Source organism: Buteo buteo, chromosome Z (genome assembly GCF_964188355.1).
Source record: "Buteo buteo chromosome Z, bButBut1.hap1.1, whole genome shotgun sequence".
Taxonomy (NCBI): domain Eukaryota; kingdom Metazoa; phylum Chordata; class Aves; order Accipitriformes; family Accipitridae; genus Buteo; species Buteo buteo.
The window spans coordinates 27460766-27484494 of NC_134204.1; the positions used below are offsets into that span (position 1 = coordinate 27460766).

The 23729-nt window shown below is 37.5% G+C and overlaps 1 protein-coding gene across 5 annotated transcripts in view; it reads left to right on the top strand.

Annotated features, from left to right (window-relative positions):
- Positions 1-685: 685 nt before the first annotated feature.
- POC5 (POC5 centriolar protein) overlaps positions 686-23729 on the top strand; it is a 31421-nt gene continuing 8377 nt past the window's right edge. For 2 of the 5 annotated variants that reach the window (XM_075020382.1, XM_075020381.1), the window contains exons 1-6: positions 4433-4516; positions 9487-9634; positions 18449-18645; positions 19023-19199; positions 21914-22018; positions 23330-23509. In XM_075020382.1, coding sequence (XP_074876483.1) covers positions 4433-4516; positions 9487-9634; positions 18449-18645; positions 19023-19199; positions 21914-22018; positions 23330-23509 — 891 coding nt within the window. Of the gene's footprint in view, positions 764-4417; positions 4517-9486; positions 9635-18448; positions 18646-19022; positions 19200-21913; positions 22019-23329; positions 23510-23729 lie in introns of those variants that run through there. The other 3 variants (XM_075020385.1, XM_075020384.1, XM_075020383.1) reach the window with 3 other exon arrangements.

Sequence of the window (23729 nt, forward strand, 5' to 3'; positions counted from 1 at the left end):
TTGGAGAGGAATGCTGGAAACCACGGGCCCAGAGCTCCTTCTGTAACATCCCTGCAAAAATTACTTAAAGCACCCTCTCTGGGAGGTTTTCTAGCTTCATAATTAGCATAGATGGAAACATTTAAGAATGAAGTAGTTCCACCAAATAATCCTCTCTTTTTGAGTCCTTACTCTCCACAGGATTGCCCTTCAGTATCTCTTCTCCAACATGGAGACCACCAGGCTCCTCCACCTTGCCTAGCCCAAGCTTTTAGGCTGGCACGGTCTCCTACGGCCCCCTCCCCGCACTGACAGGGCCATTAGCCACCGCTTTGCCGCTCGGCGAGGGGCGCAGGCCCGCACCCCTGCAGACACCGCAGCCCTGGCGGGGCCGAACTCAAACGCCCTTCAGCCACCGCCCGCCCACAGCGGTGCCACAGGACCGCCCCGCGCGCAGCCCCTCACACTCACGCCCCCGCCAACGGCCGGCCGCAACCCGCGCGCCGGCCCCGGGAATGCCGCCGCCAATCAGCGCGCGGCAGCCGCTGACCGGCAGAGGCCGGCGGGAGAGCGAAGCGGCCGTAAGCGAAAGAGGGAGGGCGATGGGCCGGGCTAGCACGCCCACCCCCGGCTGAGCAATTTAACTGGCTATTTTGCCGCCAAACTGCCCAATCAGAGAATGCCTTGTAAACGCGCCTTGAGCGTATCAGAGAGGTGCTTCTTCTTCCGCTCGGATAGTTTGAAACCGTCTCGCCCGGCGGCCGGGGGCGGCTGGTGCCCGCAGGTGAGAGGGGGGTGGCGGGGGGCGCCCGGGGGTGCTGCGCCCCGAGGGGCCGTGACCTCCACAGTACCTTCTGCATAAACCCGCTGTTCCTGCCCGGCGGCTTACCCGCAGTCCCCACACCCCACCCCCCGAGCTTCCCACCGCCCTCTGAGGGGGCCTGTGGGCACCCCCTGCGCCCGGGTGGTTGGGCTGGTAGCCTTAAAGGCCCTCTTTAAAAAAAAAAAAAAAAATTTAAAAAATCTCCTGTTCACGTGCGGAATTGTGCTCCTTCCTGCCTGTCCACCCGTGTGCCTACCCGGCTGTGCCTTCCAGGTGTCTGTCGGACACCCTGCGGCTTGTCCTCATTGTCGCTAGCTGGCGTGCCAGCGGTGGTCGCTGTAATGTCAGCTCTGCAGGCGTCAGGAGTAGTTGGCAGAGGTGCTGCACTGAGAAGCTTAAAAACGTGGACTTGAGCAGTGCTACTTTCAAGGGGGTACAGTTAAGGGCTAAAAATATGTCCTGTGTGTACCGGGAGATAGAGGGGTTCTCTTTCCTAGGTGTTGAGTCCTCTGATCTGAATGCAGCCTTAAATTATTTGGAAAGCACCACTTTTAGTCAAAAACAAGCCCAAAACCCTGAGCACAGCTCAGGCAGTTCAAAACCAAGGATGAGAGCAGCCACGGTGAGTCAGACCAAAGAGCTTTATAGTTGCATCCTGTTTCTAAAAGTAGCTGTCTTAGAATTGTAGTCATACACTTACAGTTTGGAAGAAACTACTGCTGTTACCAGGTATCTTTCTTTAATGAAGCCAGGCATATGTTTAGCAGATGCTTGGGGAAGATTAGAAGAACATGGTAAGCCCAAAGATGCTTCTCTCACCATGTAATGATTTGCAGCTTAGCAAATCAACGTGTTGACCCAGAGATGGTGTCTGACTTAATATCGCTTAATTTCTCTTTTACAAACTTATCCAGTATTTTCTTGAACTTAGTGCTTGTTCACTGAGATCAAAGTAGACAAGTTATTCTTAGGATGATGTGGCAATGATGTCTGTAAAAATCAGCTTGAAAGAAGTGTATTTACCTTAATGTATCATACTAATCCAATCTGTTGTTCTGTACATAAGCAGATTCTATTAGATTTACTGGGATTTTCACTGGAATGTTGCAGTAATCAAAATGCAAGGTTAGACTCTAGACACAAACATCAGAGGTACAGATAGGCAAAACAGAAATGTGGGGAAAGCTCAAACTTTAAGTGGTTAGTGGAATCTAAAGCGGCATTCAAGTCAGTAAAGGCAGTCAGATGGACTAACTCAGTCAGATGGACTAACACAGTGGAGGGTTAGTCTACTGTAATAAAGTAAAGAAAAGGGATGGGACAAAGAGGCAAACACACTGAGCTTGAGGTGACAGTGAGTTTTGGAACTTTTTGAAAGTCAAACTTTTTGGAAGAAACTTTACTCTTCCACTTCCTTGGACTCATCTGTGTTCACAGGAAACTCCATTTGCCCTCCTGTTTTTCAGAAGAATTGATGGTAGTTTAGTTCTTTTTGAGTGGACTGAGAAGGGAAGAAAACAGTATTTGTAATTTCTGGCTGCAAATACATCTTTAATTCCTGTAAGTGCTAAATAGTTGGTCTTTTGTGATCCTCTCTAATACCCACACACACGCGTTTGAATACCTCCAGGACTTTTAGGGTAGTCAGGACCATAATTTAAGAAACTGTATGAGTGGAAAGGCATATGGAGTTGAAGCTAATTTTTTAAGATTACTGAAGAAGTATTTTTTGGCTATTAAAAGAATTTATCAACTAAAGGGGGAGTGCTAGTATAAAGTTATTTGATAAGGTAGAGAGGCCAAAACCAAAGAAACAGATAGGGAATAATTTGGGGGAGAGAGGAAAGGAGAAAATTATCAGAGCAGGAGACAATGAAAACAGAACAGATGGGGAAGCTAATATTTCTTCCCTCATCTACATACCAGTTTACAGCAACAAAAGTATTTAGTAAACCTCCCTAAGACTCCATATTTTGTACTTAAAAAACATGGTTGGTATGTTAGGCGTCAGCAGAAAGTAGGGAGACAGTAATCGTCCTTTGAACCTTGGGCTATAGGAAATCTCAGCATTTAAAATTGTCTTTATACCATTTTTAAAATTTCCATCTTCAGCACAGAAACGAACCTCCTATTCTGACAGGTGTAGATACCCGTGGCAGAGGGAGCTTTTGTGGTGCAGGAAGAATCGTCATCTAGAAGAAGTCAAAGAACAAAAAGACAATTAATTTTCATCTCTATTCCTATATAGAGAGCTATGAGATTATTGCGGGTTTTTTATGTTTTGAAAAAAAGATGATGATGCTTAAGGAGGATATTCCTGCCAATTTAATGACAGTACAACCAGCAGTTTAAAAATAACATTTCTGTCAGAAAATGCATCTGTTCAAAAAACAACTGAAAATATTATACTTGATAGTTTAAAAGGGCTCTCTAAAAATAAATTTCCCTTGCATGGTTGTTTGCTACATTGTGCAAGCAGTTAGTTCCTCTGGTTATTTATGGTGGTGGTCTTCCCGTGCTTACTCTCTGCTGACAACTCCCTGCTCAGTGTGTCTGATGATTGTTTTTTCATGTGTATCAGGCAACTAACTATATCACTCTGCCATTCATTCATTAACAAATTCACCTTGCTTAATACTCAGTTCCCATTCATTCTCTAATTCCTTTCATTCCCCTCCATACCCTTTAGAGATTTTTTCCCCCATATCCTATCAGGTTTTATCACAAGAGCTTCAGTTCTTCACTGAAGAACTTACTGAATGCTGCAGTAGATTAAAAGATATATATATATTTCAGAAAGTCTTCAAGTTTCTTATCAGTTCTGCAACATTGCCTGCTTCCCAAACGTTCAAAGAATACCTCTCTATCTTGCTTAGAAATTGCTGGAATGATTGACATTACCTGAACCTAAGGCATTACCTGTCCTTCCATATCTGTCTTTCTGGGTCTATAAGGCAAGAAGAGTTGAAAAAGTGGAGGGAGACTGTTGTTGACCACTAAGTGAAGGCTTCAGAGTATTGAACTGGAGTGTTCAGGACATCATCTCACCTTGGGCTGTGGTTGAGGTAGTTAAGAGGGAAAAAAATCACAGTGTAGCTTAGTCATTCCTGTGTCACTTTGTAGGAATTTTGTACTGAAACAAGCTGATAAGCTCCAAAACAATACAGTGTTAATACAAAGGAGGGACTGACACAGGAATGTATCTGTAAATTAAGGCTTCTGTTATTCTTGATATATCTGTTTCTTTTTTTTTCCTCTAGCAGTTTATTTTAGTTACCATTGATGTAAAATTTTATATTGTATATCATGAAGCATTAGGTATTAAACTTATTCCGTCAATGCAAAATAAGAGAAAGCTTTTACATTGTTGCTTTTGGGTCTTCCATTGTTTAATTTTAAAGTCAATGGAAGTCTTTTCATGGTTTTGAGTATGGTTTGGATCAGGCAGTTTCCTACCTAGCATTATATAATGAGACTATAGAATCAGTTCAGGCCACAGAATGGGCACTGATGTAGTTTCTATAGCAGAATCTCTCTTTCTGGGGAAAATGTTGGTGAATATACAGTAAACGTATCAGAACTGAAAAATTAATTTCAGCTTATACTGTTTTATAGACTAACTTTTGCAGAATGTCATCAGATGAGGAGAAAAGCACAAGTCCAGTTTTGCCAAAAGACTCTGTTCAAGGCAGTTCTGTTTATTCAGATATTCAGGTAGGAAAGATTCACTGTCATAACATTTTATTTGGCAAAGGATAATTATGAGGAAATCTAACAAAACTTGCATCTTTTTTTATGTTTTATGTGTACAGGAGAATAAAAATATTAGTGAAAAGAAGCAAATTAGACAAAATCTGAGATTAAAATACCTTCACTTGGATTCCCTTTTATGCATTTCACAAGAAATTTTAATTTATGTGAAAATTCTTATCTAAACTTAAGAAATTGATCAATGACAGCTACAAGTAAAAGAGTGCAATTTTATTACCTTTTTTCTTCTGGTGTTATTTTTTATATGTTAGGTCCTATCAAGAAGCATAAATTTGACATAAATTTGAAGTAGGATAGAAACCCATTATTTCTGAGGGATGAAGTGTAACTATGTGTTAGGCTTCTTACATGATGTTGTAAGAGCTGAATTTTTTTTAATGGATTTATTTCCCTTGGAGTAGGATTGTGGCCAAGTTAATCTCAGAAATGAAATCCTTTTTTTTTTTTTTTTTTTTTCTTCCTGCATCAAATACACCAAGATATGCTGGAACTATAATGGTGGTGCTTTTACCTTTTCTGTGCTCAGCATTCTTTTGAGACGATGTAAAGATACTGGATAAAGTCTTTGTCCTGTTCTTTTGAAAGCAGCACGTTTTCATCCTTTAATAATTGGTTATTCCTATTTGAGCAGTGGGTGGGTTTTTTTCCTTTGATAGGATTCTATCCAAAACAGGCTAGTTCTGACATGCCCTCGTTTCAGCTGGGATAGTTAATTTTCTTTCTAGTAGCTGATGTAGTGTTATGTTTTCGATTTAGTATTAGAATAGAGTTGGTAACACATTGATGTTTTCAGTTTTTGTACTAAGTCAAGGATTTTCCAGCTTCTCATGCCCAGCTGGCAAGAAGGCTGGAGGGGGCACAAGAAGTTGAGAGGACACAGCCAGAACAGTTGACCCTAACTGGCCAAAAGGATATTCCATACCATGTGATGCCATGCTCAGTGTATAAACTGGGGGGAGTTGGCCTGGGGGGGGATCACTGCGTGGGAACTAAATGGGCATCGGTCAGCGAGTGGTGAGCAATTGCATTGTGCATCACTTGTTTTGTATATTCTAATTACTTTATTATTATTATTGTCATTTTATTATTGTCATTACTGTTTTTTTCCTTTCTGTCCTATTAAACTGTTCTTAACCCACAAGTTGTACTTTTTTTTTCCTGATTCTCTCCCCCATCCCACTGGGTGGGGGGGAAGTGAGTGAGCAGCTGTGTGGTGCTTAGTTGCTGGCTGGGGTTAAACCATGACATGACAAATAAGTTTTGCTAGTTGTCCTGTAGAAACACATCTCCACTTTTGTCATCTGGTGGAATGGGCATGTACAGCAGAAGCACTGCTAAATTAAGGGATTTTTTTTTCTTCATGTGGATTGACTTTGTCCCTTTTAAACTACCTGTTTATGGGCAAGTCATTTCTGCAGTCTGTATGCTTCCCTATTTGTGGTCATATCTCATGGGTAAGTTTTCTTTGTTCAGCAACAGTAATTGATCTGTGTTTCCAGTGCCTTTTGTAGTTGGAAAACAGGATGAAGGCATTGTGTAACAAACCTTGAAAGACCAGAATTTTCCTTTATGATCTGATTGATTATGAAGGAGATTCTAAGGCCGCCTTGTAGGGAATGATAAAGTAACTAATGTTAATGAATGAATGCTTTGCAAGTGAGACCACATACAGAATAGAATAGAATATTTTAGTTGGAAGGGACCTAAAACAATCATCTAGTCCAACTGCCTGACCAGTTCCGGGCTGACCAAAAGTTAAAGCACATCATTAAGGGCATTGTCCAAATGCCTCTTAAACACTGACATGCCTGGGGCATTGACCACCTCTCCAGGAAGCCTGCTCCCATGTTTGACCACCCTCTCGGTAAAGAAATGCTTCCCAACATCCAGTCTAAACCTCCCCTGGTGCAGCTTTGAACCATTCCCACACGTCCTATAACGGGATCCCAAGGAGAAGAGATCAGCACCTCCATCTCCACTTCCCCTCCTCAGGAAGCTGTAGAGAGCAATGAGGTCGTCCCTCAGCCTCCTTTTCTCCAAACTAGGCAAACCCAAAGTCCTTAGCCAGTCCTCACAGTAGTCTATTACTGTTGAAAAAGAACAACACTGGGGTCACAGCTGAGCAATAGGAATGTTGACAGGGAAGTACTCTACTTCTTTTAGATAATTTTGAAGGGCCTTTTTTGGTTTGTTTTATTTGGGCCTTTTTGATAATTTGGTGCTTTTAAATAGAGACCAGATTATTACCTTTTCCTTACAAAAAGATTCCACTGGCTCTTAGAGAATTTCCAATTACTTGTTATTGAGTTGTGCAAGACTTTATCCATTGAATCCATTCTTTTTGTGTTGTTTAGTAACCTTGACTGCAATCTTAAGGACAAACTCTATGCAGCATCTGTAGATTTCTATAATACTTTAGGAAGGAAGAAAAAAAAAACCACCTCTGAATGCTCTTGTGCCCTTTGCTCATTGCAACACTGATTTATTTACTTCTACAAAACCAAGGTAGTATGTATTAAATGATCAAAACTCCTCTGACCTTCAGGCCTTAGGACTGTATTACTGTAGTTTTATGCTCTGATAGACTATTTGTAGTTGACATAACAGCTTGAAAGTTTTGTTTCAAGCAGAACAGAGATAGTAAGAAAACCAAAGCTATATTGTTGATTTTATTTTATTATGTTTTTATTTGAAATTTTTTGGTCAATATTGCATTCCTTGCAATGCATCCTTGTTACGCAGTATTTAAGATTGAGATACTACACCTCATCACTCAGTGTTTCCGTTTCTCTCTTACATATTATTATTGCAGTCTCCGGGATTATTTTGTGTGTGTGTGTCTTAAGTTTCTGGTTACAACCAGGATACTGTATTTTCTTTGATATTTGCTTTCAACCTCATTCCAACAGTATTGTAATATTATAATTTATAAGCATTTATTTCCAGATTTTTGCTGGATGCTGTCTATTGACACTTTCTGTTGGTGTGTAGGAGTGTGTATTCTTGCACATAGTGGATTCTTTGCATTTTAGTAAGAGTGTTACATCTTGAAAGACTAGATAAATTTCCTGCCATAACTTGGTATGTATATTTTGAGTGCTCAGGATGTCTATAATGAGGCACATGGTGTGCTAGTGATTAAATTGGGTGTCTCAAAGTGAGCCACCAACTTGCCCCTGACATCTTACCTCCTATGTCCCTTGAATTAGGTAGGTAATCATGAAAGCAGCTTCATCAGCTCTGACTGAAAACTAACTTGTTTGGGAGGGAGAGTTAGTTTTAAGTTGCTATTTGGTCACATGATCTCTTTGAAGAAGACAGAGAAGTGATCTAATGTCTTCTGCAAAATCATTTAATTTAGATGACTTAAGGTAAAGGCTAATGTATTGGCTTTTTTACTCTGCTGAAATTTTGCTGCAGGGAATTTTGTACAGTTCCATGTAGTTCCTGGTTGAATAACTCATCTGAAGACACCTGTTTTCTTCTTTTGACATCTGATAAAATCTAAACTGTATTTCTTTAGAAAGGTATGGATATGGAAAAATTGATAACTTGTTGATTCACAACTAACTATACATTTTATGTGGAATGTGATACTTCCTTTTGCTTATCAAAAAGATACACTGTCCGTTTGTTTGTAATTATATAGCTTCATATACATTTCGTCTTTTAATTTTAACCTAGTAGGTTAGAAGATGGGAAATGGAAATTTGACAGGAAATTAGAATTCAGCTAAAATGTACAAAACCTGGCTTCCTAAATTCTTTAATTAGTTGGAATCCCCTTAAATGTAAGGGTTACACTGAAAGTTTTAAAATATTATCCTTTTCAGCTGGTAGATTCAAAAACATATTACATGTAATTGGTACCTTTAACTGATTGTTTCCACTCTAACTCCCCAGCTTGAAGAGAAAAATATTTTTTCAATTCACAATTGGTTTTTGAGGTTTGACCTTGTTAGGATACTAAACAGAATTAGTGCGATAGTATTAAATAAGAAAAAATGACTGCTAGTAGCCTGGTTTAGTACTTTCCAACTGGTGTTTTTTTCCAAATGTTTCATTAGTGGCTTTGATCATTTTCAGCATTTAACTGCTACTGGAACTTCTTTAATGAATTACTGGATTGTATGTTTAAGATATAATACAGATTGTTCAGTTTCACATTGAACTCTAAATACTTGCATTCTGAAAATCTGTTTAATTAGGAGATTTCAAAAAATATATTAATTGGCTTACTTTGGCACATAGTATAAGGCCACGCACCACTTGGTTTATAACTTTTTAACAGGAAAAGCTTTTATTTTAGTTATATATACACATTCCCTATATTTATATAATTTAAAAAATGCATAATATAAGGTGAGAATAATAATATCTAATCTAAAGAAAATACTTAATAATCAAATGTCTTTTGATGATTGGCTTTCGAACTCCCACCACAGAAATTACAATGTTATAGAATGTGAAGTGTGTCTCGTGTTCAGTAGCATCTTCGTCGTGGATATAAAAATACATATTTTTCTTTGCACTAATAGTAATGCTTAGAAATAGTATCAGGTGATTAACAGCTTACACGATCTGGAACTTTTCATGTTTTTAAGATGCCTATTACAGTATCCATTTCTGGCATCTAGCAAAGTCTTTCTGTGTAACTATTACAGTGCATCTAGTTTAATCAGAATGAACATGAACATGAAACAAGAGAAAGGTAAATTATCATCATCATCATGGTAGGAAAACAGCTTGCTTTTGCAACTTTAAGGGAAATCCTCTTAGTTTTCACCGTAATAATAATAGTAATAATAAACCTTTCAAAAATTATCAAAACCCATTTCTACTCCTTCCTACATATACCTAGTTTTTAGAAATGTAATTGTAGTTTTATAATTATTCGTTATCACTTTGTGACAGGATGAATATGAAGAGCTGCTTCATTATGCTGCAGTAACTCCAAAGTTTGAACAGTGTGTCTCGAAGTGGTCAGAACCTGCTTCAGAACTGAGAGCAGGTGGCAGATTTTCAAGTGTAACAGATGATGCCATTCACCGTAAGAGTCCAGGTAGTATGTGCAAAGCTATGTGTTGAGCTTACAAGAGCAATGGTATAACTTTTTTGACTTAAGTTTTCTAATAGCTACTGTTTGAAAAATATACATAGCTCATATATAGTACATTTGCATTTTGCACGACAAGAAATTTAAGAAGGCATATTCACTGAAGGCTTCTCTCTCTGACATCACTTGCAGATGATAGTACTGATGTGCTGACAGTGCTGTTTTGTGATGCAGATGTTTAAAGTGGTTGGTGGAATAATGCAAAAAGGGGTGCGCTTACAGTATACTTCATGGAAATTTGACAGGTCACAACTGTTTTTGCTCATATCCGTGCTGCCCTGATAGATGAGTATTTAAAATATAATTATTCAGAAGTAAGAGTTACCTTAGAAGGGCTTTGTGTAGTGACTGATCATGTCATTACATGAATGTCATTCTTTCTCTTTTAGTTCAACCACTCTATTCTACTTTTACTTTATTGCTTGGTGTTTAGGACTGTATTAACTTGGTGTCTTGTGATTCATTAGTAACACTGGTATTTATGGTTATATGTTGTTTACTTTTGTCACTAGCATTTAGATTGAGGAAGCTCTGTTAATTTTGCTTCAGAATAGTAAGTCATAGCTGCATTATTTCTTTACAGGCGAGTTTAACTTAATCAGGAAGAACTTAAACTAAGTTCTATTCTTTATCATGCTATTTCATGATAAAAGTATTTACCTACAGTTTCCTCTTCACTCTTTATGACCCTTGAGGATGGGTTTCTCTCTGCTGTTTAGAAGAGCATGGGGTGTAAAATGTGTAGATGATTTTACTACTAGAGACTAAGGAGCCTTGAAGTGCTGTGTAAATCTCATGCTAATCATTGTGTTGGCATAAATGTTGTTCGTGGCTATTGTATGCAAGAACTCTTGACTGTGCTGATCAGAGCTAAATAATTCTCCACTGGCAGGAATTTACCAGTGCAATTGCAAAGAACAATGCAGACACTGAAAGTTGTTTATTTCTTATTAAAAAAAGAACGGTAAGTAAAAATAAATCTATATTCTTAAATTGTGTGTTGTTTTCACTGGAATATAAAGCAGTGTTAGTAAGCTGTCAATTACCATTTAGTTAACTCATGTTAATACAATATAATAAAAAATTATCTAGAAACAGGTTCTTAAAATAAGGAATGCGATTAAAGTGAGGGGGGGTAGTATTGGTTATGCTCTGTATCCTTCTACAGTGAGTGCAGTGCAGTTTAGGTGCATTCAGACATCCAAGCCAATGCCTCTCTTTCCAGTGTGCCATAAGGAGAAATGTTTTATCATTCTTATAAACCAGCAGAGAATCTTAGTCCTTAAAGACATCATATCGATAACTTCTTGCCATGCAGAATTAGTGTGGTTGTTCTTCTGAATATCAGACTACCATAGGAAATGTAGAAGGCGTGATTTTGAGTTCACTGAAAGCATGAGAATGGAGGTTTGGAGGGAGAGAATGTTCTGTAATGGAAGTAGATCTGGAATTAGAGTGTGAATAACATTAGAAAAACTTCTGCCAACAGAAGAGTTTCAAGTGCAGCCTTTGCATTTTGATTTTTACATACTGAAGTCTATTAACTTGATCCAGTGTAGTTATGCCCTGTGTGGGAATTGTACCAAGTTGCATATGAAGTCAGATCAATAAAGCTGCTGGTATTTTGTACCATGGCAATTATTCTTGAACAGTCAAGCATTGTTGAAAAAATTCCACTGTAGTAAGAGATATTCCTGCAGCTCCTACAATGAGAGCAGTTGCTTGGGGTTTAAAAAATTATGATACAAAATGTTTTGATTGGGGGGAAAAAAAAACATCCTCATCTGTTATATCAGGTTGAGGTACCAAAAATTGCAGCCTGATAGATTCAACTAAAGGTAACGTTTAGACCATCTGTGATTTCCACAGCCAAAGAACATTTTGTTGCTACTGTCAAGAGTCCAATATGCTCTGACCATGTTCCTTTAGATACAAAACACAAAGAGGGTTTAGTCTTCTAGAACCAGTTTACTTGTCTGAAGATATTTGCTGTTACATGGGATCTTGGTTTAGCAGAGTGACACAGCAATATACTGAAATCTCAATGTAAGCACATCATGGACCATTTGCATCTCTCAAATTTACAGGTCAGCGTATTCTGTAAATTAAACTTTATTTTCCCATCTCAATAGGAGAGAGAACAAACACATCAAAAAAAGGGCTCCATCTCCTTTGTACAGACTAGTCTAACATGTGAGTTAGAAACCTCATGAATTAAGGGAAGAATTTGTGAATTCACAAGTTCTCCAATTCATAACTCACAACTTGTAGGTCACACCCCTGTGAACAAAATAGTTGCCTGACTGACGGAAAGAGTGCTCATCCTTCCTCCATCACAGTGCAGGACTCCCCTGTATCACTCTGGGAAGCACAAAAGCCTGAGCAGTCTGGCTGCTGTTGGATATGTTTCAAAACCTTTTTGGGTAAGGTGACATATTTATACCTTCCAGCTTGGAAGCTTGGTCTATACTATCTCTATAAGTTAGTGGATTCTTAAGGAACTGCCATACAATCAATGTGCAAGGATTATGGCTGCAGGAGACAGGTGATAACAGCTGTGTAATGACCTTTAGACCTTCTGTCCATCATGTCCTGCCTACAGCTATTCTTGCCTTGACCTAATGGCACTACTCTCAAGACACACCAGACCTTACATGAACTGTATGTTGGCCAAAATCTGCACAGGACTTGAGTGAACAGTCACAGCATGATAGAGTAATTGTAATATACAGTTAGATCACAGTACAAACGTGATTCCTGTTACTGGTGTCTATACAGTAACCATCATGACACAGGCCATCACCAGTTGCCAGGAGGGACTATGTGGGTTAAAGCCAGCTCAAGCTCATTGCTCTGTTGAAAGGTCATTTTGCTGGTTGCTCAGTTTTTGTACTGTGTTGGGTTGAGCCAATGCTTCCTGCATGCTCCTCTGGCTAGCACAGGAATGCATTCACACTTCTTGATTAAGGCCACTTACACAACCAGTTGATCCACTCAACTGGTACAGCCATTTACCAAAAACAAAGGCCACCCTCTACCCCTTCCTGTGTTGAGATAAGTTCAGCTTTCTTTACAACAGCTGTGGTCACTCCCTGTATTCTTCCCTGAGCTTCATGATCATACTGCTCATCTCTGAGTCTTCTTCCGTTGTAGCAGGCTGTTGATCAGTCACACTAGCAGATTGCCAGGATTCAAAAACACTTGCAAAATTCTTGAATTGTAGATCAGTTCAGGTCAGCTGCTGGAAGCATTTGTCAGCTGGAGTTGTTCTTAAAAGGGGAGCAGAAAATTTCAAACCCAGCAATGTGGAATTCTGTTATGGAGAAAATTCTTGTTCAAGTCTTGCCCCCAGTGTTCTCTCTGTTTAGAGTTTTGTTTCCCAGTTTGAGAGGAACATTGTTTTTTGGAAGACAATATTTGTGATGTGTGATACTGCTGCTTATAAGAAAGGTGATCAGAATCAAAACACTAGACTTGTGCTTTTTTTTTTGGTAGATGACTGTATACTCTATTTCCAATCATACTTGTCTGAAGAGAAGATCTTAGCCAGCACTGTCTGCTGTTTGCCTTTAACTCTGTGAAAGGGGTTATGCTCTTACTTTTTTTTTTCCCCCTGGGGCTAAATGTATAGCCTATGAAGTCTTTGTTCCTTTTTGCTGCCTAAAGGTGTGCAATTGAAGTGAGAGGACAAATTTCCATTCCCTTGATTGCTTCTCTTGAAATATTTGAATAGAGTTATCTTTTAATATGCTTGGTATTACCAAATAAGAATAGTAATTTGCAAGCTGCAGTTAATTGTCATGAGACAGGGGGAAGAAACATTGTTATACTTGATGGTGATCAAAATTTTGCATTGCAGTTTTATGTATCACTTATTACAATGAGCCATGTATTCCCCTCAGTTATAGACACTCAGATGTTTATTATCTTTGCAAAGGGCAGCACCTTGCAAAAAACAATTTGTCTTTTATTTTCAAAATGAAAAAAATGGTTAAAACCAGTAAAGAACATGCTCTGGATCTTCTCTGAGACTGACGCAAGAAGAATATTTACACAGCCCCATCATGCTTCTATTAACTACACATTATAAATAAATTTCTAGTGCTTTGCTGGTTTATCAAAACATAGGTTTGCTGTTCAAAATATCACTATGTCCTGTCAGTTTAGGAAGGAGATGTCTAATGTCTCCTTGAGACACAGCTTGAAACAATCTAGTTGTAAAAAGGTTATTTCAACTTTTAAAAAGGATCTGACCAAAATCTGTGTGGATTGTCTGGCTCATAGTTCACAAATGAGTTTCCTCGTGTCTAGTGCACACAGGCAACTCATGGGGGGTTGCAAAAGTGACTCAGCCTTGGGTTGTCTTGAGGCCCTGTCTCTCTGCAGAGATGACTCACGGAGAGCTGTGTAGAGAGCTTAGCCCTGGGTTGTCTGATAAACCCTAAAGTAAACAGGGCAGTGGGTGCACCATTCAGAGAACCAAAACCTGAACTGAGCTTTGAAATCCCTTAACAAATAGTATGCCCTGAGTCTCAATTCAACAACTATTCAGTTGCTGAGGAAGCAAGGTAAAAAAAAAAAACAAAACCAACCAAAAAAACCCTGGAGGGTTTCAGCTTCAGTTTCAAATGACAACCTTGTATATTCAAACAATCACAGACCAATGAAGGAAAGATAAGGGGAAACTCCACTCAGATATACATTTAGGCATATATCATAATCCACTCAGACATAGTCATACACACCATTCCACAAGTCGGAGGATAAAACTCTAAGATTCAGGTTGGAAATGGGGGGGGAGTCACTTCTCTAACTATGCAGTTGGCTTGTGAAGGAAACCCTTCCCCCCCCTTGATCAGGATGCTGATCAAGATAACTTCCCTGGGATTGAGAGCCCTTACCTGGAGGGGTAAGTGAATATTGTTTATGCTTTAAGTTTGTAAATGTGTTTGTGGTTGTCTGTGAATCACTTGTGGTTGTAGTAATGTACTACTCTTGCCTTAAAAAATTGCAATAATGCATTCCTCCATTGTATCTGTAAAACCTGCAATAGTGGCGTGTTAAGTCTGTGAGTGAAGTTCAAGTCGTTTACTTGAACCTTGCAGTTAAGTCCTTTTCCATCACACTGTCCAACTCTTCTATATAACCTCTAATACTGAGCAAGGGTGATTGCATATTTGAGTGCTGTTTGTCACGGCGTTAATGGCCTCAGAATACCTTTTTGGTTTTTTCACTGACACTAATAAGAAGACTTTGGATGAAAAGTGAGAAAGTAGTTAAATTCAAGTTCAGTATTATACCTCTGAACCTGATGATAGGATAGATTAGCAAGTTGTTTCTGAAGGACAGTTCATTTTTTTGTTTAGCTCTATTCTTTTGGCATTACTACATGGTCATACTAAAAATCAGGCTTTTTGACATTTGTTCTTTCCCTATCCAGCTCTAATGCTGCTGCTGTGTTAAAATAACAAAATCATAAATTATTAGGGTAGTGTTCTATAACTTGGTAAAACAAAATGCATATCTGTGCTGGGTATAGAGTTAATAGCTAAAAGTTTGCTCTTCTGCAGAGCTTCTGAAGGTTGCAATGGTTTTTGTTCTTCCCCATGTGATGTTGGTATGGAGATCAACAGTTTCCCATGCCACATGATGCTTTCTGAAATGAAGTTCTGTTTGTGGAGTATTCTTTGATCTGGCACTTTTACTTTCTGCTCAGGTTTTTGAAACTGAAGTGAATGTTCCCATTATGATGGTAGCAGCCTAATTACTGATAATCTCTGTTTGTTGCAGTAAATTTAATGATACATAATATATTCCCTAAAAGAAAAATAAGAAAATAAGAAAAATAATTGGAATAAAACATGCTGTACTATTCAATTCAATGTCTAAATGCTCTTAAGCTTTGAAGCCTAAAACTTAATTTCCTGTTCTTGTTAACAGTTTAGTTGATTAAATTTGAAAATGGCTAAGACCGGAGCAGTAAATTATTTGTAGCAAAGTTGTGTAATGATGTGTCATACCCAAACAGTGGGAAAATTCCTTCTCTTCAGGCTACCAGTCCTCAGTATTGATCCATTAAACTTCTGAGAAGTTTTTTTAAAAAACTGTACATTTTACCAAATCGCTGCCCTCAGCTTGGGCCACTGATAGCAGATCATGTGTGAGAACAGTCTGTTAGAGCTTATTTACTTAATAAAAGCAGAAGTAGTCAGATACTAGAGGAACACATTAAAAAACCCAAAACAGTAGTATTAGGATAACAGACATCTGGAAAAACAGCTAATTTCATTACCTCTACTATAAACAAGAATATGGTCTAGAGATTTGTCAGAGTAAATGCATGTGGGGATTATTTAATGAAATACATTTTTATACTTTATCATACCCAAATGGTTCAATGACCTTAGTACCTTATTGCACTGTTACTGAATGGCATCATTTAATGCAGTGGAAGGCACAGAGGTGACAGAAGGAGAGCATTAGGAATAAGAATGAAATTAGTAGGTATACAACTAGAAAATTATGGAAGTACTGGAAGGCCAAGATAAATTACATAAGATGATGTCGTGGTTTAACCCCAGCCAGCAACTAAGCACCACGCAGCCGCTCATTCTTCACATACTGAACTCAAAACATAGCACTGTACCAGCTACTAGGAAGACAGTTAACTCTATCCCAGCTGAAACCAGGACAGATGATGATATAAATATGTAACAGATACTCTCAGTGGATTCAGTGAAGGATATATCCTATGGCAAATGAGAAAAATGAAGCTGAGTTAGGATAATCTGTACATAGAGAGGATTAAGGGGAGGGGAGTGATAAATTTGTAATACTATGATCTCAGACTATGGCAGTTGTCAGTCTATTTTAATGTCCTCGTTTTATTGGTTACATTTTGTTCTGGTTTTTTCTTTGTAAATAACTTGCAAACTGTGCTGTGTAAGTTGGCTATCTTTGTAATCCAAGCAAATAATAAAAGTTTAAAAATAAAAACAAACCTTCATGCATTTTACAGCAACGTCACAACTGAAGGAGGAACACAATGACATGCAGGAATGGGAACAAGTGGTGAAGGACAGAACTGGGAATACTTGACAATAGTAATGCTGCCAAATATTTTACATTATGAAAGGCCAGCCAGATTCTCCATCACTGAAATTAGATGTTTTTCAAGTAGACTGGGTCATCTGTCTAGCATGTCATATTTTTTTTACATCTTTACAAGCAACAAATGTTCAAATTCTTCCAATAGCTAACCAATACTTCTCTCATTTGTAGGAGAAACATTGACAAAAAGCTAGAGCCTGATCTTAATATACTGGTGTGATTGGGAATAATCTGTTTATGGTCTTCTGCTTATGTAATGGGGTAGGGAATTTAGTTTAGAGAAATGGTATGTTAGATGGGGCTTCTTTAGCTCAAGCTGATTTTAATTTTATGATGTGTAGTTGTGTATGACCTTGGGAGAAGCACCAAAAAGCCATTGTAACTGCCTCTGCATCACAGTTCTTCCTTATTTTCTTCTTGGTTTGGAGCATGAGTGTAGTAGTTGCAATTCAACCTACTTGACTGGGAGGAGTATTAGCCAGACAGTTCTTCTCATCTCTTTTGGGCAGGAGACCTAACAGTGACAATAACTGTGGAAGAGTGTCAACCATCATGCTCAGCCTTGAATAATTAGAAACATACATTTCCAGCGTCCACTGAAAATACTGCTTTGTGACAAACAGTTAAGCTTGTCTCTGCATGCTTGTACCAAAAAATAGTACCCATCCACTATGAAACCAATTATACAGACAATATTTGTTTTCAGAAGTGATGACTAGAATGTTAGAGGTTTCCTCTCACCATTTATGAAAGAAGGATAGTATTCTTTTGAAGGTGTCCCAGTTGTTAATAATACCAGAAATCTGCTAATCCCTCTTCTTTCTGAATTTTTTTATTCAGCTGTCAACTCGAATAATAAATTTTCTGTAAGGACTAACTAAATATGAAACAATATTTAATTTCCTCGGTTTACTTAATTATTAACTTCTTTATTCTTAGCTCATTTTTTTCTTCCCATCGGTTGGAACTCAAACACATGCCCATTCGCTTCTGGGTGTGGATTAATTTTTATTGCAGTGGTAGTTAGCCACAGCACCTGGAAGTGAGGCCTTGTTGTGTCAGGCATTATATAAATTCATAGTAGATATTTCCTTTTGCTAAAGAGTTTAAAATCTAATTAGATGAGCAAATTCAAGGCTGTAAGGAAAATGGATGCAGGTACGTACCAACATTGAAATATACCTACAGGTTGCATTGTGAATGCACCAAGGCAGGCCCCTGGCCTCAGGAATTTACAGTCTCATTAAAGAAAACAGCAAAAGTTTTTAGATTTTTGACCTGAGATGTTAATTGACAAGAAGTCTTTACTGAGAGAGATGCTTTTTGTTTCTGGCAACACTATTTTTTTTGGTACTTGATGTGATCATCCTCTTTAAAATGAAATGACGTTAAAAGATTCTGCTCTTTAAGGAAGAGGTAGTTTTGATTTGACTAACCATACAATAGGACTGTTGGTTTAAATATACTTGTATCTTGGAAGCATATATTTGAATTGGGTAGTTTGTTTTACATGGGGAAAGGAGGTTTCTGATGGCATAAATCTTTTGGGGCTTGGGATTGTTTTAAATGCCTAGCTTCTGACTTCCATCCACACTGCAGACCAGTTAGCCTTTCCAGAGTATCAATCCTTATTCTCTGTTTCATTTTTAGTCTTAATATCTGTGAAGGAGCCTTCTGAAGCCAATATGGAACGACTTTGCCCTGTTCTTTCAGAAGAGACTTCTTCACAAGGGTCCACATGCGGTCCAAAAGAAATCAATGAAACCATAGTGACTGAATTAACTTTATCTGATGAAAAAGTAACTGAAATAGAAAACATACTTGATCTCTGGAGTGGAAGTCTTAAGGTATTTATTTTGTATGGAATCCTTAAAAGTTGTATACAGATGTCAGTGTGTTGTAGAATAAGTGAGAGTGCAGGAAAAGTTGCAGTGTGATTGGACTGGGAAATGGTGGTTTTCTTTTTGATTGTTGTTGTGTATTGCATATAAGCACTAGAATATCTTCTTTCAAGAGCTTTGGAATAACTTTCTCCATAAGGGATGTTCAGTTATTATCATTCAACAGTTTGTTATGTCTGGTAATATTTATAGATATAAACAGCCTGTGTAATGAAAGCGTGACTGTAAATATTCATGTCTCCTTAATTGCTAAGTGTTTTAAAAGATTAGGGAGGAGGGAATAATTTTACTGATTGCACTACTGTCATCCTTTAACTTTTCAGACAAATGTTCTGACTGAATTGAAAAAATGGAAGCTTAGTTTGATAGAACATCACAAGCTTCAAATGAGACAAGAAAAAGAGAAACATGCTGCACATGTGAGACAATTAGGCAATGAGATGGAAAACCTGAAGGAGTTGCTACATACTTATGAAATCTCTATTGGCAGGAAAGATGAGGTAGTAATTCAGTTTCATAATTCAACAGTTTCTCTCTTTTTAAAAATATCCACATTGAATTTTTGGGCCTATCTCCTTCAACAAAATTCTTCTTGCAGGAAGTAGCATAGAGAAGTAAATAATATGTTTAGACTGTATAGTAGAAAAAGAATCATTGTTGCTAATAATGTTGTCCATACTAACAGTGGAAACTTAACGTGTTGTATGTACATATTTGGCATTGTTTGCTTCTTAAATCTAGGGGCTATTGTTGTTCCTTACTTATTTGGTGAAGATCACACTGGCTTAGATGAGTCTATTAGCTCTTAGACTTTAAAAGCCTTTAATTTTTCAATTATTTGATCGGTTTTCTGGAATTTTAAATCAGCAGCAGTCTCTGAAATGTTAAAGAGTTTCTATTTTGGGATTCTTAGGAATTGTACGTTTGTACAAATTCTTAGGATAGTACATTTGGGGTCTCTGAGTTATGCTTTTCTGCTATCAACAACTTCAAAATTAACTAGAATTGTGGAAATGGATATAAAATTTTGGCAGCCCTGCAATCACATAACGAATCCTCTTATTGCTATCCTGAATTTTTAACCTAGTACTGGAGAACACTTAATGGAGTTTGGGTTTTTAATTCCTATTTACGTTTTTTTTTAAAAACATCCATTGGAGGAAGGAGTTAAAATATGGAAGAAGATGACGTTCTTTCTGTGTCCATTTGGAAAACAGTCTAATCTGACAGACAAAGCAAATATAAATGTTGTAACATTACAAGAACAAGATTAGTATAATACCATTTAACTAGTACATATATGCAGAGCCATAGTTATTGCAGTGTATACCATTCAAACGTATCTAATTCTTTTGGATATCATTGTATGTCACTCACATTTAATGTGCCATAATTCTCAATGATACTTTGAAAGCAGTATTTTTTTTCTGTTACCAAAGAAATAATTTCTTCAACCAATTTTATAGTTCTGTTTCTAAAAAAAAATTGTTTTCAACAGAAAACTATTATTGCCACCACCTTAATGGTAGGTGGCAGTGCTTCCATGTATCACACCAGACTTGCCAAAACTGCTGTATTCTGACATGGGCATGACCCAAAGTCCCTCAGCCTCACAAATGTTATGAATACTGTAGATTCTTGTTTTCCCATTGTAAATCTCACAAATGCTTTTTAGTGGCAAAAATGTACTAATTAACAAACACGGATTTAGGCTAAGACTTCTAGTGTGTATCAACAGGTATGCGGCATCAAAAGTTGATGTTTTATGTTCATATATGACACCTTTTCAACAAAAGTAGTTAATTTATTCATTAATTCATTTCCTTTGCTTTCTGTTTTCTTGATAGTTTATGGAAATTTACTTCTAATTTTAGATAAATCCATTGTTACTTATATAGCTGACACTCTTCAGTTATTCTGAAACTGAAAAGTTAAAATTAGTCATATTTAAGCAGAGAAAAGTAGCTTATGCTAGATTTATTAACATACAGTATTATGAAGGACTCATTCTTAAAATTCTAGAGAGGGATCAGCTTTAAATTACTTTAAATGTATCAAATTAACCTTTATTTGTTTCTGACTTTGATATTTTGAACACTTTAAAGAAACCAAGCTTTTGCCTAGTAATATTTTGTTAAACATTCTGAAGATTGACTGAAACTGTTTGTATGAAATTCTGTACTGAAACAAAATAGGATTTTTGTACTATTTGCTGGGTGAATTTGATTTAAGGGTAAGTTTTATTTTAAGTATCATTAATTTCATTGATGTATGTTCAATAATTATTGCATGTAACATAGGCAATATAACATATTAAGATATGTTAGCATATAGTATCATAGAATATTGTTCTTCACAATCTCTATGCAGTAGTTAACATAACTTTATGCTACTCCCCAGGAGTCCCAAGATTGGTCACTACTGCCCATTGGAGTTGCTCAGATGTCACTGATGGCAGAATCTAGCTTAAGAAGTTAGGCAAAAATATAGGGAAATACTCAGTGATTTGGTGTACCCAATTTGCATCATGCCTGGCCTAATTTTTAATCAGGAGACCTCAGCTGTTTCTGTATACTAATTAAAAAGTGTTTAGAGATTGGTGGTAAAAGTCCCTAGCTGCATTCTCTGTCTAGTAGACCATCTTGCCTCTGAAATGTTTTGATAGCTATAGGCCTATATGATATCTTTCATGGGAACTTTTAAAGAGAATAACAATTCTTACTCAGATTTTTCTAGATCATAGCAACTCCTTAGCTGTTCAAACAGTTGGATAACCTTTCTGCAGCTAAATTGTTTCTTTACACTTCAGTTAATTAATAATGCACTAAAACTTTTAATATAAATGCTCCTGACTTATCAAAATTGTCATTGAAATAAGTGATTCTTCTGACTTTATGCTACAGTAACATTTAATTATAAGGAAGTAGCACAGAAGCCTGCAGATGTAGCATGAAATAAGAATTCAGTTGAACCTTTCCTAAAACTACACAGTGAAAGTGTTTAAGTGCCACAGTCTCAGCGTTGAAGCCACAGAAATTTTAGTTCTGATTTGAACTCTGATTATTTTTTCCTGCTTGATTAGAGTAGGGAAGATTCAGTAGAAAGCATCTGTTAAAAGCAAATGCTTTAAGTGAAAAATAACTGATGCATAAAGTACATTGCATTTGACCTTACAAAGAACATAGCTATTGAAATAGTGTTAATATTTCTGCAGGTGATTACTAACTTGACCCAAGCATTAGAGAGGCAAAAGGAGAGAATAGAGGTGATGAGAAAGTTTACACTGTGGCGGATTCAGCACGTTAAAGCCAAACAAGAGGTATGTGGGCAAAATAAAAATGTGATGAAAATGGAACCTTTGAACTCAAAAGGGTCAGAGTTGCTGCAGTTCCTGTTACAGTTTGAAGAAATGACAGTGTTTCTATTTTGATGTGTTTGACAATGTCAGATAACAGTTTGAAAACATCAATTCTAGAAAGAATGCTGCTGTCGGAATACTCTCTGGGATGGGGGAAAAAATTAAACCCATACTTGTCTTACATTGCTCCAATTACTGTGATCAACTCACAGCAAATCCCCATAAATTACAGGATCTACATTTTGAAGTAGGTGCCAAGGGAATCTCTGTCTAAATTTCAAACACATTATGTTTGAACAGTGATGTGATATAGTATCACATTTTTTGGGGAAACCACTTTTTCACAATTAAAATATCAGCTGCCCTCTTTTCTCACATTGCCAAAAGTTGTAGCTAAGAGCTGGTCGCACACAACATGTTGGGCGCTGCATCAGGCATCTAGCAGTAAACAGTCTACTAAGTGAAATATGACAGAAAAGAAGGAGCCCATTGCAAGACTACAAACCTCTCCCATTCCATGCTGTTAAAAAGGAGAAGCTGTGTTTGGGACCTTTGTTCATTGGTACAGATTCTTGGATAGACTCAAGTTCTTTGATGCTATCCAAAACTCTGCTGATTTGCAGAGATAGATAGCCTTTTCTTTCCTTCCCTCCCATCTTAGAATTTACTAATAATTTGGAGTCTGGTTTTTACTCAGGTCTTCTTATTTTTTCTAATTAATACCTGAAAAAATAATTTAATGCCGAAATACATTGTCTGGTGACTATTTTGAAATAGAGTAGAATAATAGAATTGTCTTAAAGGACTTTTTAAAGTATCCTGAAGTCTAAATTTACTTAAAACGCAGGTGTTTTATACTAATCATCTGGAGTCTTTGTTACTGTGGTTTTATATGGTTCCTGCAGTGAATCAAAATGTGCCACATATCCACTAAATGGCTTCACACGTGCATGGTTACTCCATATATGTGAGGCTGTTGTTTAAGTGTCATTAAGCTAAGAGTAAAACCACTGTTTTGTGTAACTTAGGAGTTCACAAATTTGGTTTCTTGTACTGGGGACAGTAACACTCTGTGACATGTGAGCAGGTAGAAATATTGAATTGCTGATGCTGTGTTTGTGTACCACTTCATTGCGGCATGTGTAACGCAGTTTAGTGTTTCTACTGTGGTCTATGTAATAAGTTGTAAAACAATCATCCACACCCTCTTGAGTACTTAAATTTTTAGGAAACGTGAAGTTGCATATTATGTGGTTTTATTTGTTTCCTAAGGAATATGCAAATAGAATAGCAGACAGACAATTCCAGACAGCGTTGATGAAGAAAGTATGGGCAGCATGGCGCTCTCTTAGTGAAGAAAAATGGAAAGACAAAGTGGCAAAAGCCTGTCAGTTAAGGGCAGAAGATGTCTGTGTTCAGCTCACCAATGATTATGAAGCCAAAATTGCAGAGGTAAAATAGGGTTTCTTTTTTTCATTCTTTTTCTCCTTCATTCCCCCCACCCCCCATCCCTTCAAAGTATCTCTTTCTCAGCAAACTTCAAAAACATGAGGACTTTCCAGCAGAACAGAGTTCCAAAGTACACAAGAAGATCTGAGGAGATCTAAGATCTCAACTGTGGTTTCTAGATGTGACTTTTTTTTTTCCCCTGCATCTGATGTAAAATGTTGCT